Source organism: Cryptomeria japonica, chromosome 4, assembly GCF_030272615.1.
Source record: "Cryptomeria japonica chromosome 4, Sugi_1.0, whole genome shotgun sequence".
In the NCBI taxonomy this organism is placed as follows: domain Eukaryota; kingdom Viridiplantae; phylum Streptophyta; class Pinopsida; order Cupressales; family Cupressaceae; genus Cryptomeria; species Cryptomeria japonica.
The window spans coordinates 143,327,703-143,344,241 of NC_081408.1; the positions used below are offsets into that span (position 1 = coordinate 143,327,703).

Sequence of the window (16,539 nt, forward strand, 5' to 3'; positions counted from 1 at the left end):
AGCGATGCTGTTCTGATTTATAGTCTTGCTTCAAACCAAACTCCATGATTTTTAATTTAGATTTCTACTACGTTATTTTGTACAATTATATTTACCATATTAATACCTTGTTAGGATTTCGAAAGGCTAGTCCTCAAACATGTTTTCATCACATGAATGGTCGAGCCTATAATATGTTTTTAGAGGTTATATGCGGCGTGGCTGTGGAGAACGGAACTCAACGTCAAAGTATGTAGTTTAGCATGTTAATCTAGCAACAGTGCTAATATCTCAACACATAAAAAAATTATTGAACTGTATGGGCAAAATTATCAGTTACGTTTCTGGAATCATTCAGACAGAAAAAATATGCAAGGAAACATCTTACCAAAAAACTGTCATTTTTCCTTTTGTATAAAAGAATTACAATTAAAGAATGGTATAAAACAATAGAGCAATGACACTCTCTTTTTAAGGGCGGTGGAGGAATTGGCTAGTTGGGGACATGGCACTGTTTCCTTATCTCTCCCTGCGATCCCGTCAACACGTCAATTGCACCCATCTTTATCATTGCCCTTCCAAAATTTTCCCTCCAAATCTTGGGGTACTTGGCGTTAATGTTTACCCGTCTAAACGTGGCATCATTTGACATCAACGTTTGATCAGATTTCAACAGTCCACGCTTGTATTGCAAGTCTACATAGTATTTCGCGTCCTACTTAGTGGGAGTGAGACGATCCAGTTGAACAACGGTGTCGTTTGAAGCTGAAGAGGGGCATTTGGCCTTGAGCTGAAGAGCATATTTAGAGTCCATGGAAGGATCTTGACCGCCTCGGCCGCTGAAGTTATACAGATGATCTCCGGTGAACGAACTACAGTGAGAAACCCCAATTGAATGGGCCCCTGCAAGAGCAGTCAGATTATTTATATAAGATATAATCTACAGCAGATTTAATCAATTCATCAAGCGTTATTAGGAAATATGTAGGCCTACCTGAGAGAGTGACCATGTGACCTCTGATGCGAGAGATACCCTTCAGTCTCTTCGTCCACCTTGAACAGCCCAAAATAGTCCACCAGCCTGAATTTGCATTCGTTGTCATATATGTTAAGCTAATATTACTTCTACATAATCATAACTTCATTATTATGATTATTAAGAATACATACTTGGTAAGCGCTATCTCTTGCAGAGAATGCCACTACGTCAGCACAAGAAACGACGCCGGCACATTTGGCTTCATCAATAATGTCGTAGCCCCTCAGGCTTGGGTTGTTGACGGGTGGGTCCTTCTCTGCTGTGTCGTCTGAGGAATCAAGGAGAAGTGATCCATCGCAACCCTGCAATTAATCATCCATCAATGCCGTAAATATATATTCTAACATACTTATCATGAAGTAGGGGATGAAATTCAAGATGAGAATATTGCAGAATACTTACTCTTACAAAGCAATCATGAAAGCATCCTTATGAGAGCAGCTGCTACACCAGGATTGGCTTTAACAGCTTTGGCAACAGTTTCACTGATAATCTCCTCGGCCTCAGGGCATGTTTGGCGATAATAACCCACCATCATTTCCATTAGCTATAGTAGATAAAAGCAATACGAACAGAGGAAAAACCAGCGAACTCGCTTCCATTTCACCTCAGAGTAGTTAAACAGTAGTCGGAGTTCTGTTAGATGAGAGGGGAAAGTTAACAAAAACGCTTTTAGTTATGGTGTACAGGAGGAGAGAAGGATGTGGTAGTTAACACCATCATCTGCGGATTCGTTTGATCTAGTCAACACAGACTAGATAATGTGAAGAAACCTTATTATGTCGGTCCTACCATTCTGAATATTTCCAAAATACAATGATAGACTGGGCACCTCGGACTTATCTACGGTCTGGATTCTATTTCTATGTGTTGAGAAAGTTGAATGAGTCTGGAATGAGGTCACAAAGAATCAAATTTTGCAAGGTCACATCAAATTTGTTAAGTCTTGATATTTTTAAAACAGAATTAAACTTTGGTTAAGTTTGAGGAAACTTCAAAAATATAAATATTAATATTAATATTAATATTCACATCTTCTAAATTGTTTTGACTTCCTAGTTGCTCGACGTTGGCCCCTCTCTTATTTCGTTCCTATCAGTTTCCAGCGCATGAGAGGGTTTCCATGTTGCTAGTGTGAAGCAGCAAAGGTTATTCTTTTGCACAAAAAAGTCAATATTTAGGAAAATATAATTAGTATAAGTATGTTTCCCTATCTCACTATCCTTGTTTCTTGTTTTTTTTTTTCAATTAATCATAATTCTTTTTAAGAAAGCATAATTATGCCTATAAAAATATATCCAAAAAAATGGTATAGAATGTTTTGTTGATTTTAGAAAGAACTAAAATATCATATTTTATTTTGAATCAAAATTAGAACAATTATACAAACAAGATTATTGATCTTAATACTATATAGAATTGATAATCTTTATTTATTTAATAAAACATATTTTAATGATAAGAATAATTGAAAGTGAAACAATGAATAGTAGATTTTATATTAAAAGTAACATAGAAAAATAAAATGAAAATAAAATAAGTATATAATAAAAATAATAGTTCAAAAATAAATTATTTTTAAAATAAAAACATATGTCATCATATGGTAATAGAATAGTGGTAAAGTTAAGTAAAATAATTTTCTTTTTTTGCATCCATTTGTGTATTTGTAGTACTTTAAACAAATATTGACATGTAATATTTCTATAAAATAATCTTTTATCTTGAAGATATATGTTGATAATGTTTAAATGCACTTTATATTATTATCATAATAATTATTTATTAATACTAGTTGGAATATATGTATAATGATATTATGGATGGGTTTTTTTGGAAAAAATATTTAAGGGCTTTTTCAAAAATAAATGAAATCTTATATTATAAAAAATGGATCATAAAATAAAGTAATTCTAAATTAAAATTAAAATTTATGTGTCCATATAGTAAATAAAATAGTTTTAAAGTTAGATAAAATAATTTTGTATTTTTATTCTTTTGATTTGTTTATTTGTAGTTTTCTAAATAAATACTAACATGCATTATTCATATTCAAACATAAAATAACTGATTTTGAATATAATTATTTTAACTTTATGTGAATAATGTTTGGATGCACTATTTAGGGATGGCTCCATAGTGCAGCGATAGCGTTGCAAGTGGTACAACTACCACGTTCTTGGTTTGAATATCAGAATGGTGATATGTTGGATTGAGTTAGGCTTCCTCATCCTCTGTGTGTGTGCAGACACATTGACCAAGGCTAGATGATGATAGGATGGACGGATGTTGGTGGTGATGCCACGATGCTAACTGGTGGATAGATACACACAGGCTCTTGATGGTTGTTCTCCCCAAGAACATGACTCCCCACAGCAAGATAGATGATACACATGGCATTTCCCTCAAGCCTTGACCAAGTAGAAGTTTGCCCCTTCTTGTAGAAATAGAATGGAGCGATAAGGAAAATATTATGGAGTGATAAGGTGTAACATGAAGAGATAATGTGTAAGGGGATATGGAGATAGGTTAAATGAACTGATAAGGTGTCATAGCTAGTGGTCCCAAACAAAAAGCAATGGAGAGATAAGGTGATGTCTACACGTGGAAGATGGAGAAATATATAGGATGACACAAGGATATATAAGGATGCTAATGCCAAACAAATATGAGGATGAGACCCCTCAAAAATGTCGTCTCATTGGTTCATAGCTCTAGTCAAAAGCAATTTGACTCCAATCCCTTACCTGCCAAAAAAAAAATATATTTGAATGCACTATTATAATTATAATAAAAATATCATTATTATAATAATTATTGTCAATATATATATTTTAGTAATGGGGGTTTGGTAAAATTTTAAACAAGATGTTGAGAAAAAATGCATGCTTTAAAACAAAAGGTACAATGATTTTTAAAAAAAATTCTTTTAAGTTGTTTTATATAAAAAGAAAGATAAAAATTGAAAAAATTAAATAATAATAGAATTTTAAATTCAAAGAGAAAATGATGTACAAAGGAGAGAACTTTTAGAAGCCCTTCACACCTTAAAAAATTGTAGCTATGATTGTGAAGTTTCTTATATACATATAAATATTATTCTAATTCAATGATATCTTATAAATTACAGATTATAGATTTTCTTAATTCATGAAAAATTCTATATTATTTTATTTTCAATATATTCAACTCCTTCATTTATCTAAACTGTAAATTAGATTTAATTTTTCGTATTATTCTCTACAATTATTATTCACCACATTAAATCCTTGTTTAGATTTTGAATGGTTAGCCCTCCTTATTATGTTTTCATCGCATATATGGTAGAGCTTCGAATATGTTTTAAAAGTTTATATGCGGTGTGGCTATCAACAACGGAACTGCAATTCTAAGTATGTTATTATACATACTAATATAGTAGCAACGCTAACATCTTCAAGCACAAAAAAGTTATTCAACAGTCACTACTACATAGAGGGGGATTTTAAGACAATATTTGAGACATTTTTTTAGTGAATTGTCTTAACTTGAGACAAAATAAAACTTGTGTATCGTCTCAACTATTGTCTTTAACCGAGTGTCTTAAATTATTGTCTTAAAATATTGTCTTTATAAAGACAATAAAAAACAATAGTATTATTGTCTCTTGAGAGACAATTTTAGTTTTGTCTTTATTAAAAAAATACCACTTTTGTCTCTCTAAATATGATAATAAATAATGAATTTTAAAAAATAGCTCACTATTTAGATAAATCAATATTGTTAAATATAAACTACAATATCGTTGATTAATTCATGTTAGGGGATGATGGAATTGAACCACCATCCTCCTACTTGTAAAGCAGGTGCTCTTCCATTGAGCTAGCACCCTTTAAAGAATAATTTTACCCTTCAAAATTTTGGCTCTCAAAACACCCTTTGGTTTAGTAGTGAGTTTTAAATCCAAATAATGGTTGAGAACATGTGACCTTATGCATATATCCTACCAAAATAAGTTGTAAGAAGAATCACCAGTGAAAAACCTTCAAAACTAATGGTTTAAACCGATGCTAAAGAAATTAAAAACCTAGCAGTCTATGAATCTCTCAGAGAAAAGAGGACTCTCCACCTACCTTAACCATGCTCCAATTGGATGAAGCTCAAGGAGACTAGGGATTTGGGCTATTAAGCCTTCTAGGAAGGCCAACAGGAACACTATCACATGCATTGTATGAGATTGTTGTCCAAAAACCAATCATCATGGGCACTCCATAATCTACTAGGAAACTTCTCAACAACCCTGTTTAAAAAAGCAATCAATACTTAAACTTGAGCAAGAAACTTTTTGTCACCCAAATCTTATATTAAAGTAAAATTAACTCTGTCATATCTAGATGATTGAGCTCATCTTATTTTCAATGATGTGAACAGTAGGCCAAAAGACAAAACAATCCCAAATAGGTTGTTTGAGAAACACCATGGATGTTTCAATTGCTCATGATTGGGATCACCATTTTTGAGTATATGAAATTCTTCTACCATAACCTACAAAGAGAGTTTTATCAGATTAAAAAAAATAATACAATTTTTTTAAAAATGAATTCAGTTTCAAATGGTATTTGATCAGTGAGTATGTTATGTAAAGAATTTACTAAAGATCAAATCTTGTTGTGTAAAAATACTGCATATCAGAAACAAGGAAGCTGAGATCATGTCTTGAATTTGACAATATGAATACCCCTCGGTCCTTAACTCTAAGAGAAAGCATGTATATAAATGATGTACATGATGGTACAGGCTTCCAAAAGTGTTTTGAGGTGTTTATCCTCCAAATAAAAAAATGAAATCAATAAGAAGTGAAAACTTCATGATAGATTATGATGAAATTTACTTCATATACCTTGATAGCTTCTTGTAGGAATAATACAACAATTAACATGCCAAAGACCTCTCCGGCTACTCTTTTAAATGTATTGATGATTGTGCAGAAACTCAAAATCACACAAACAAATAGCAGCAGTGTTGTCCACACACAAGCCCTACACAAAATACCTTCCATCAATAAAGGTTTTACAAAATACTTTCTCCCTTAAAATAATACACTATATGGCCATCTTCTAGATCCCATCACATGTATCAAAATACAAAGGAAATAATATATAGCACTCTTTATATGAATTCTCTAATACTGTGACCATTCATATTTATGATCCTGTCCATGCAAGAAACAATCTTTGTCGCAAATCATCTGTGTCTTTTACAAAGATATACATATATGTATACATAAGAGTCGTTGGTTCTACAACTCCAAGAATCAACAGAGGTTTTTCTCCAATCAAGGAATGCATAATTCCACATAAGCTTGTAGTAATCAGTGTCTGAATAGTAGTTAAGGTGTCATTTGCAAAAGAAAGAATGTGTTAAGAAGGTATTACCATATGTTTTCATAAATATATTTGAGGGAAGACCTAAGACAACCCTATAATAAAGATGACCTGTTACCTATCATTCACTTTCTGGTTAAAAGTAAATTGTTACTAAATTTTGTGGTCTTACGCACAAGTTTGAGAGGTTAAGATGTTTTTAAGAGGTCAAAATGATGCCAATACATTAGGTTATGGCAGAAAATACTTTTTGAAACGCTATACTTCTTCTATATTTGGAATACAAAAACTCCAAAGTCATGAAAGCTCATGTCTTATAAGAAGGTTAATGAAGGGGTAGAAAATGTATTCCCATGTTGATTTGAAGCAAGATAATCTTTTGCATAGCATTGGAGGGAGATGAAAGTTGAAAAGAAAAAGGTTATCGATGTAGAATGAAGAATTCTATAGCCTTTACCCACCTTGCATATGTGAACTTAAGGTTCCTCTCATTTAACATTAAGTTTTAATTTCTCATCTGGTTGTTTTCTAATGGAAATGGAGTTTTAATAGTACAATATTGCATGTAAACCCACCTTCATCCGCATCTCATCCTCCAAGATCCATTAAGGAGCAGTAATAAAGATCATGCAAGAAGCGGTTCCAAAATTTCAAAGCAGTTAAAAAGCCATTTTGAGGGGATTTTGGACATGACAGTTTTCTTCAGTGATTAAGGAGAGTGCATGGAGGAGATTAAGCAAAGACCATAGGAAGTACTAATATCCCACACAAAGATCATGCATACATCATACAGGTTCTCTATCTCTTTATTACCTCCTTTTTATTTCAGTTTAGGGAAGAACTATGTGCCTCATGTATTGAGGGTTTAACCATCAAAGCTAGGCACAAATTTCTCAAAGCTTTATACAACTTAGGCACAAAAGAGCAACATATATCATGATAGCGGTAGAGGAATCAATGGTTACAAAGTTAAAAGGATAGCTATTTTGCAAACAGTGAAAGTAGAAGCATAGTGAACCCATATTGTCATAGAGGAAAATAGATTATGTAACAGTCCTAGGGCTTTAAAAGTTTCATCGATTCTCAAAGAACAGATCCTGGAGAAGAAGGTTGCAAGCAATAGAGCATAATCACCATATATAGTCAAAAGTCATAGATGCCTAGCAAAGATAGCAAAATTGTCATAGATACAGTCATCAGTGTCATGAGTTACAAAGTTGTTGCACTCATCATAACATTTGATAGTGACAATAAAGAAAACCGAACTCAAAAGAACAGAGAAAGCCTTGATAGCCCTGGACACCATGGACAGAGATGAAAAAGTGATAAAAGCCCAAGGGAAACTCTCACAGGTATACAAGGGTATAAAGGACAGTCTGATTGTTATGAAGAGTACAGTAAAAGAGCATTGTGCTAAGAATATTCAAACTAAATCCTTTGTCCATATTCGTATGTGATTTTCATAATCAAATATATTATTTACTGTCTTTGCATGAATCTTGAGATGAAAGCACTACTATCAAAATGTCGATATAGACTCAAAGATCAACATCAAAACTATAGTGAGCTGGTATAATGACTATATAATCTGTTTAAAAGGTTTCACTTTAATTATTTTGGCATATAGCACAAAGACAAATAAGCACTTACATAGGCAAAACTCAGAATTATTACCTATCATAAGGGTTCAATAGCACCATAAAAGGTAGAGTTTTTAGTCTTTATAGATGCAAGGGTCTATAGAAGAATATAGTCATATGAGCCACAACAATGAAAGATCAAGGTACTCAAACACCTTGTTACTATCATGACCCAGTAGTGAGACTCTGTCAAATGCCAGAATTCAGTCTTCATAGTAGTTATTAGGAAGCCAATACATAGAGCATAAATAATAAAAGAAGGATATCTTTCAAGATCAAGAGTTTAGCTCATGAGATCATAGCCATACATGAAATGAAAAGGATGGTCAAAAGAATAAGTTGGCAGACCTTGACACATAAGATAGCAACCAAGAGCAGCTCTTAACATAGTCAATATGTGTTTAAACAAAAGAACATATTCAACTCTCAAGCAACAGTAACAAAAATAGTCAAGATGGTAATTGTAAGATAGAGTTTGTCACACTGATATGGTAGAGATTCAAGTGACTCTCATAGCCCATTAGAAGAGTTAATACATGACCAAAGACCTCTAAATTCAAAACAGAGCGTCAAGCTTAAAAGAGAATATAAGACCAAATACAATTTTAGTCAAAGAAGTAAAGAATAGGGCTCTCAATTCAAAGTCAAGTACATATTCAGAGGCAAATGCATTATCAAAAAACTAAGATCCAAAGCGGTGAGCTTAGCAGTATGTAAAGATCAAAGTCAAGACAATTATGATAAAGATAATATTTGATCTTGAACGAATAGGAATACATCTTAAGGGGTAGTGAATAGTAATGTCAAGGAAAGGTTTGGACACTTGCTATAGAGAAGACTAACAAGTTACCAAAGGAGACAATGTAAATCTTTTAAAAGAAAAAGAGAAAAAAGGTTAACTTTCAAAGAAATACTTAGAAGGAACATTATTCAACCTTTTTTCACTTATTCCAAGTTCAGCTTGAGCATTACTTGGGTAAGAAGAGAAATAACTCAAGCTTGTTGCAAGAAGCCTACTTTGCATTCGAGAAGCCATGATTTGTTGCTTGCTTATGGCTTCCAAAGCTTACCATACCACCAATAGATACTTATGGAGAAAAATCATGCATGTATCATAAAGATACGTTCAGTTTATATGTAAAAGAGGGGCTCATTCGACAAATGTCAGTTTCAAGGGCATGCAAAAGTTGCTTCAGAGCTTGGTCACATGAAAATAAGACCACGTGCAAAGACTTCTACCTCCCTATTTCATTGCCATAAAACCATAAGCGATGATCTTCAGAAAAACAAACAAAGACAATCAGTTGACGAGTAGCAGAAGGGAAGTCTTCAATCAAAATTTATGCTACAAGAGATCCATGTGAGGGGAAAGGAATCACAAAGCCTCAAACAATAGTTCAAGTTTCAGTTGACTCATGAATAGAGGTAGGGTTTCATCTTTTAACTATTACTTTGAAAAGAAATGGAAAAAAATTTTGTATACATCATGAGATGCATGTCCATACTATTTTTTATTATGGTTTTCTATGCATATTAAGGAATAAAAGTCTATTATATGAATATCTGCTCATTAAAAAAATGAGGACAAAGCCTATGATTCCCATACTCTAAATGTACAGTCAAAACCCCTAAATGTTATCCTCTCAAGTTTTTTCTCTATGTGATATCAATGTTTGGAAGGCCATAAGCTCAATAGCAGCAGAAGAATCTGGTAAAGAGATCAGAGTATAGGATTCCATATACACAAGAAAGCCCCAAACACAGCCACAAAGACTTTAATAGCAGCTATGAAGCCGAAACCCATGGTATAGAGATAGTCACAATGCAAATATCAAGAAGAAGAGGTTCAAAAAAGACAGTCTCAAGGATAAGAGCAGCAATGTTAAGGTCTTTTTCAAGGTCTTCTATTTGAAAGGGGTCTTAAGGAGGTCATAGTATATAAATGGTCACAAACATAAAGATCGCAGTCCTCCAAGATAACAATGATAGTTCAAGTATAGGGTCTATAACCTTGGAGTGACCCAAATAAGGATAAGGTACAAAATACATAGATAGAAAAAGAAAGAGATCTTTACAGAAATCTCTTTATCAATCATGAAGGATACAACCCTCAAAGCTCTGTGATAATCCAATAAGTGTAGCAGTTATAAAGACCACAATGGCAGTGAAATGAGTAGAGTAGGTTGTCAACACATAAGGAGGGATCAATCACCAAAAGAAGAGTCACCTCTAGACACTCACAAGAGAGCTTTGAATATGTATCAAGGCTTCATCAAAACAAGGGCAAAGAAATATCCTTTAATAGTTATAACATTGATCATAAATTTAGTAGTCAAAGAGATCACTTGCACCTACAGAAAGACAGATTTAAAGCTAATAATGTGGAACAAGAATTTGAAAGGTTCGTACTGAAAAATTAATAACTTGCAATTTCAGTTGGAACATGGACAAAATCCTTAAATTAATGACTGAACAACTCTTCCCAAATGTGGAAAGGAAATTATATAGTATACAGTAGTAGAAAACAGATGGAATACCCAGACCAAGAATAGGCATAATCACTTGCTCCCAATAATTATCATTCTCAATTGTAACTTATTGAGTAAATATGGGTAAGGCTTAGCCTTTGCCCAACTTAGAGTCTTAGATGCCAATTTCTGATAGATTGGAAACAAATCAAATGCATCTAAAAAGAATGCAAATGATAAAACTTCAAATAGGTATATGAATCTACAAAAATTCCAAGTCATTGTATGTTCAGTCACTTCATATGTCATTACAATAGTACAACAAATGAGAGTATTTCAGACTTACAACAATTTATGCTAGTGCCCATTGGTTTTATTTGTCAACAAATTTGGACTACTCTGAGCTGCGGTAATTTTCAGCTCCACTTTCACTACTTTTAAAAGAATTATAATTTAAATTTCTTATAGAGTAAGAATTATAATTTAAATTTCTTATAGTGTAAAATTGTTTAACATAATCTTAAGATTTTGCAAACTACAGTATATTTATACATTTATCATATGAGAAGTCCTTCATCCACATGAATAACAACATAACTGAAAGCATTAGTATTACCATATTTTTCCTACCACAGGCTAAAAAATCAGAGATTCATAAATTGATACTTGTAATATTTTTGTAGTCAATGACCTTTACATAAATAATAAGAGAACAACAAGATTTTCAAGTCAAAGAGTCGACATGCACCCAACTGGAAATAAGTTGTAAGACTTTGTTCAAAACCCGAAGGCAATGTGTTGCATAAGTACTATGGCCTAGAAGCTCATTAATTCACTTTATTTCTGAATTAACTACTGCCATTTTCTTTGCATCTCCCATCTGCTTCCATTGTTCACTTGTTCTAGAATGGCCATTGATACCCACCTGCATGAGATTCATGGATATGTTTGGCCCAAATTACTTTTTGGTTCCATAATTTGCAAGATCATGTAAAAATAACTGCAAATAGAAGCCCAGAAAAAGGAATGGGTAAAATGCTCATGCATAATTCTAGACCAAGTATTTTAACAGCTTTTTTAGGCCTCTGTCCAGTATGATGCATCATCCTATCCAAAAATACAAAACTAGTAAGTTTTAGTTTCCTAATTTTAGAGACATAAACTTACATTTATCACTATATGTGCATACCAAGTCTGTGGTGTGTTCACAAACCAGTCCATTTAGTATTTATAATCCCGACCTTATTTGTAATTTCTACCAAATCCCACTTATACACTCAAAATTCTAAACATATAAATGAGAACCTAGAGTGAATTCCATAGAACAACTTAAGTTATTATTCCCAAAATTTTGTGGACATCTTACCTACCCAAATCAACTAGGAATTAAAATTGCTAAGGTATCTAGGCCAACAATATATTCCATAGAACAACTTAAGTTATGTTGGGAACTGAAACTATTAGGAAACCTTGCTTCAAAATTCAAATTGTACACTAGGTCAACAACACATTCCCTCCATAAAAATTAGAGGGATTTGGTATCAGATGAATCGAGGCAACAAGCTCAAAACTATAAATGTTTGAAAATCTTGTTCATGTTTGAAACTTAAGTTGCAAGCCAATAAAATTTCCTCATATAGATGAATGAAGCTATGTTATCCACTACAGGAAAAACTAATACACAACCAAAATTGCTACTAAAATCTACTTCAAATTTGGAGGGCAAGAATCCCTCAACCCTTCAAAGACAAAAAAATGTATTATGTTGCTTAGTTGTATGAAATATTCATTCAGAAAAATACTGCACTCACCTGTGCAAATATTCTGAGTATGAATGGAAGTATTAAGAAAATGTCAATTTCCTGTCAACTCTGTGTAGATGAACAAAAGTGCAATGAAAGGTCAATTTCTGTCCACTTTGCAGGATTGATCTAAAAATTGTAACATGACAAACAATAGGTATTTAATATCTAAAAAGGGAACTATAAACAACTTTGTCTGAAGATGAGATGACATATGGTGACTTATAAAATACCTGCTAGGAAAAAAAATATTCAAGGAAAAAAAGTTTAAAGAGATTATGTCCTTACAGATGACTAGATGCAATTTAACATATATCCAGATACATTAAACAATTGCTAGAGATAGAGAAACACTTCAAGTTTAATTTTCTTACTATCAAGATGATCATAACTGGCTTCACCAATTATGAATGTGCATGTTGTGTTTTAAAATAAATTCAATAAGCATCTAGATGAATAAGTAGATGCAATAGTTTATGAAAAAATCTTAATTTCACAAGTACCCAGAAGCACAAATAGCAAAGGTTATAATGGAGGCAAAAACACATATTTACCAGTTGTGCAAATGAGAAAAACACATATTTAGGATAGAAAATCAATATCATGAATGGAACCGACCCAAGGTATTGTCTACTTCAATAGACATAAATCCTAAGAAAAAGATTCAAACAACCACTACAACACACACAAATGTTTGTAGAGGTTCCTGGGTACTTAAATGATAAATCTAATTCTATAAACAACCAAATAATAAATACATAATCAAGCATCCCATACAACATGATTTTGAATTGGTAAGGTAATAAAGTACAAAGTTTAATTAAGACATAACAAAATCAAGTGTTTTGTACAATATTCAGATGAGATAATAAAGATATTGATAGATATGTCATGCACACCATGAGAAATAGTTTTGAATTGGCATGCTAGGAAACCATAATTTCTCAACTTAGTTATACAAAAAATGACACAGTTCTTGTAAGATTCCAATCACAAAAAATAAATATTTGTAGAGACAGATGAATAAGGAGGTTTAAAAAATGGCCACCACGGTTTTGATTCTTATTGGATATTTTAAAATTCCCATAAATTTGACATTGGCAAAGATTTAAAAGAAATAAATATAAATTTCAAGTTTCAACCATCATTGAGATGCCTAAATATTATTATTTATAGCTACAACAAAAATTATTATCTTAGTGGACATGAAATTGAATGTCTAAATGCTTGGCACAAGTTTTGGTCAGATGCCTAGAATTGTGAGAAAATGTTTTCAAACCCCTGCGAATGTCACATGATTTTAAGAGGCACAAACTTATAAGCTACAATTCGACCCTCCTTGTCCTTTGTAGTAAGGCTTCTCCTATCAAGGGCTAGGCCTCTGGTGGGCTTTTTTGAGCTTAATTTTGATGGGAGCTTGGGGTTGGGTGTGTGCCAGGGAATGATAAAAGTCCCTTTGCAAAAGGTTCTTTGTTCTTTCTTGGTAACAAGTCTAATAATGAGGCAGGATGTGATGTCCTAGTGGAAGGGTTGAAATTGGCAGTTACACTCAACTATAGGAGGTTAATTGTGGACAGGGATTTGGTGTTGGTACATTGAGACTGGATAAGATCCATAAGATGTTTGCTAGTTGCCAAATATTCAAAGTACTCTTTAAGGATGTCATGGACCTCTATAAGAATTTGCATCATGTCTTCTCTATAGTGAGCTTCTTGGTGAATAAGGAGATGGGCTTGCCTCTCATTACAACATAAATCAGTAATCAAGTGGATGCATGGGTTGGCTTGAAGGATCTAATGGCCTCTGACCTTTCCCAACCCAATATCATTGCATATGATTAAGAGTGTTCTGGGGCAGGATGGGTTGGCTAACAATGGTGTTCCACAGTCAACGCAGTTCATTGCATAGAACTTTCTGGCCAAGTTGAATGTCTTGGTGCCATATGTTGTTGTGGAGGATTGGGTTATTTAAATATTTTATTAGTATTGTTGGGGTAGGTGGAGCTACAGGATGTTATCAAGGAAGTGGAGTGGGGTTTTTGAGGTGTGTAAATTTTGCTCTTCATTCAGGAGAGTCTCTGTAACCTAAAGGGGGATATTGACACAGTAGCAGACAAATTGGTGGAAATGATGGTCTTCTAGATAGATTTGTCCACTATGCTGAAAGATTTGTAAATTACTCACAAGAATCCCAACCTAGTCTTGCTTTATCCTTCCTCCTTGCAGTATGAGAATTTGTGCAGAGACCATGTTCTTTCCCAGTGTTTCTTTTTCCTCTTGTGGAAGCGGATGTTTACCAGGCCTTTGAGAGTTGAGAAGATGGTAATCTTCCTCATGAGGTTGTTAGGCTTGCAACAGAAGCTAGCTCTATTTGGAAATTTGATGTAGCTTATGTGGCAAAGGATTTGGATGCCAACTAGGCCTTGGCAATATTTCCAAGTATGTAGCTCTTTGGCATTTTTTATGCAAATGGTAATATTTGTTTCAAGATCCAAGTTGCATTATATTTGCATATGTCTGGGTTGCTAGCTTTGTATGTATTTGGCCTCTTAAGGATTAAGCCTTGTAGCTCATAGGCCTTGAGCCTCTCTTATAACTACTTTCATATATACGTTTCATGGGTTAACATAACCCTTGTTATTTGATAAAAATACAAAATACAGTCCTACCTAAGACAAACAACCCTAGTCATCAGATAAAATGTTAACCAGAAAGAGATTTAAAAGTTAAATATATCCTCAATAACAACAATTTGACAAGAGCCCTGATAAATGTCATATCAGATATCTAGATATGTAATAGTTATTTTCTCAAGTACCTAGATGCTTCAAAAGGTTTACATCAGATACAAAGACAAACAAAGCCTGACCCATATTTTAACAGATGACTAGTTATTTAAGATTAATTGTATCAAATGACATGATTCTTCACCAGGATGTCCACGAATGCTTAACAAAATTTAAGGTATCTTGCACAGTGCTCATAGTCATATAAACAAATCCATATTGAGAAATTGCAATGAGAAAAAAAAAGTATTGTTAAACAGATCACCGATCCAAGATTTATTAGATTTTAAAAATCCCAGATTCAGATTTAACAGAGAACTAGAGACTTGACAAATGAACAAGAAATAGATTTAATCCCCACCCTTCTGGAGAATCAAATTATGTATCTAAATGACCTAACCAAAAGCGCATACCCAAGTTCTCATATCAGAATTATGAATAAAATTGAAGATTTATAGAAACCTGTAAGGAAAAAACTTCTTTAAATCCCCACGCCAATAAAATTTTGAATAGACAAATATCTCAACGACCTACCAAATGCCAATACCCAGACGCCAAAAGCTCATAAGAAAGAACAAAAATTTAACATACCCACCCAGATGACAAATCAAATAAGCATAGATCTCAAAAGCATACCCAAACAACTATATATAGATTTCAACAGTGATTTCAAAGCTTATCAAATACCCTTAAGAGAAAAACTGATACCAACAAACGATTTATAAACATCATAGGAAATACTCTGGCTTACGTCCCCACCCAAATGAAAAATTTAATTGACAGGGATCTCAATCGCATACGCATATGCACGAAACAAATCAATCTGAATTCCTCAATAGAAAAATAAGAATAAAATACCCATAAACCAGAAATTGGTGTACATACACACAACATGAAAAGACTGACTTAAATAGATCTCAACCTCCAAAACAAGTATATGATTAAAAAACAGTTTGAATCTCCACCAACCGAACATCAGAAAATACCAATAACCGAAAGAGCTGATTTGCAACCTGCTCAGATGAAATACTGAATTCTAATAGATCTCAAAACCTCCCAAAATGAAAAAAGAAGAATTTGATATCTGCACCTGCAAGATATTAATATGAACAACACATTCCCATCCAAAAGACTCAAAATTTAAGCATCTACCTGCATATTACATTTAACAAGATCAAGAAGGGTACGCTAGTGGGAGAGAGACCACAACTGAGAATGCCTCCCATTGCATAGGCCGTATAGAAAGCCGGTGAATACATGGCAATCTTCCTGGGCTCACTGGGAGCCGGCACAACAAATGTCTTTCGAGGAGCAGAAGAAGAGAACACATTCACATTTTGTGACAACATTTACAAAACCCTACAGCAAGAAAATGAGACAACAGAAAAAAAATGAAATTACATACCAAAAATTCATTTCCCGCCTATTCCCCTACCATCAAGCGAGCAGAGACAAATGCCCCT

The 16,539-nt window shown here is 33.4% G+C and overlaps 1 protein-coding gene across 1 annotated transcript; it reads right to left on the minus strand.

Moving 5' to 3' along the window:
• Window positions 1–472: 472 nt before the first annotated feature.
• Window positions 473–1,562, minus strand: LOC131074087 (peroxidase 5-like). The gene is made up of 5 exons (XM_058010629.2): window positions 1,467–1,562; window positions 1,146–1,320; window positions 974–1,060; window positions 699–882; window positions 473–608 (listed from the first exon to the last, which is right to left on the minus strand). Exons 1-5 carry the CDS (start codon window positions 1,560–1,562, stop codon window positions 473–475), a joined length of 678 nt encoding a protein of 225 aa, XP_057866612.2.
• Between the last annotated feature and the right edge of the window lie 14,977 nt (window positions 1,563–16,539).

What these genes read in the sequence shown, in the direction of transcription:
- LOC131074087 (XM_058010629.2), bottom strand. Translation starts at nt 1,562, where the DNA reads ATGGAAATGATGGTGGGTTATTATCGCCAAACATGCCCTGAGGCCGAG. An exon ending in TCACATGGTCACTCTCTCAG is followed by an intron (nt 883 to 973) that starts GTAGGCCTACAT and finishes CTGCTCTTGCAG; the next exon opens with GGGCCCATTCAATTGGGGTT. An exon ending in GATCGTCTCACTCCCACTAA is followed by an intron (nt 609 to 698) that starts GTAGGACGCGAA and finishes TGCCACGTTTAG; the next exon opens with ACGGGTAAACATTAACGCCA.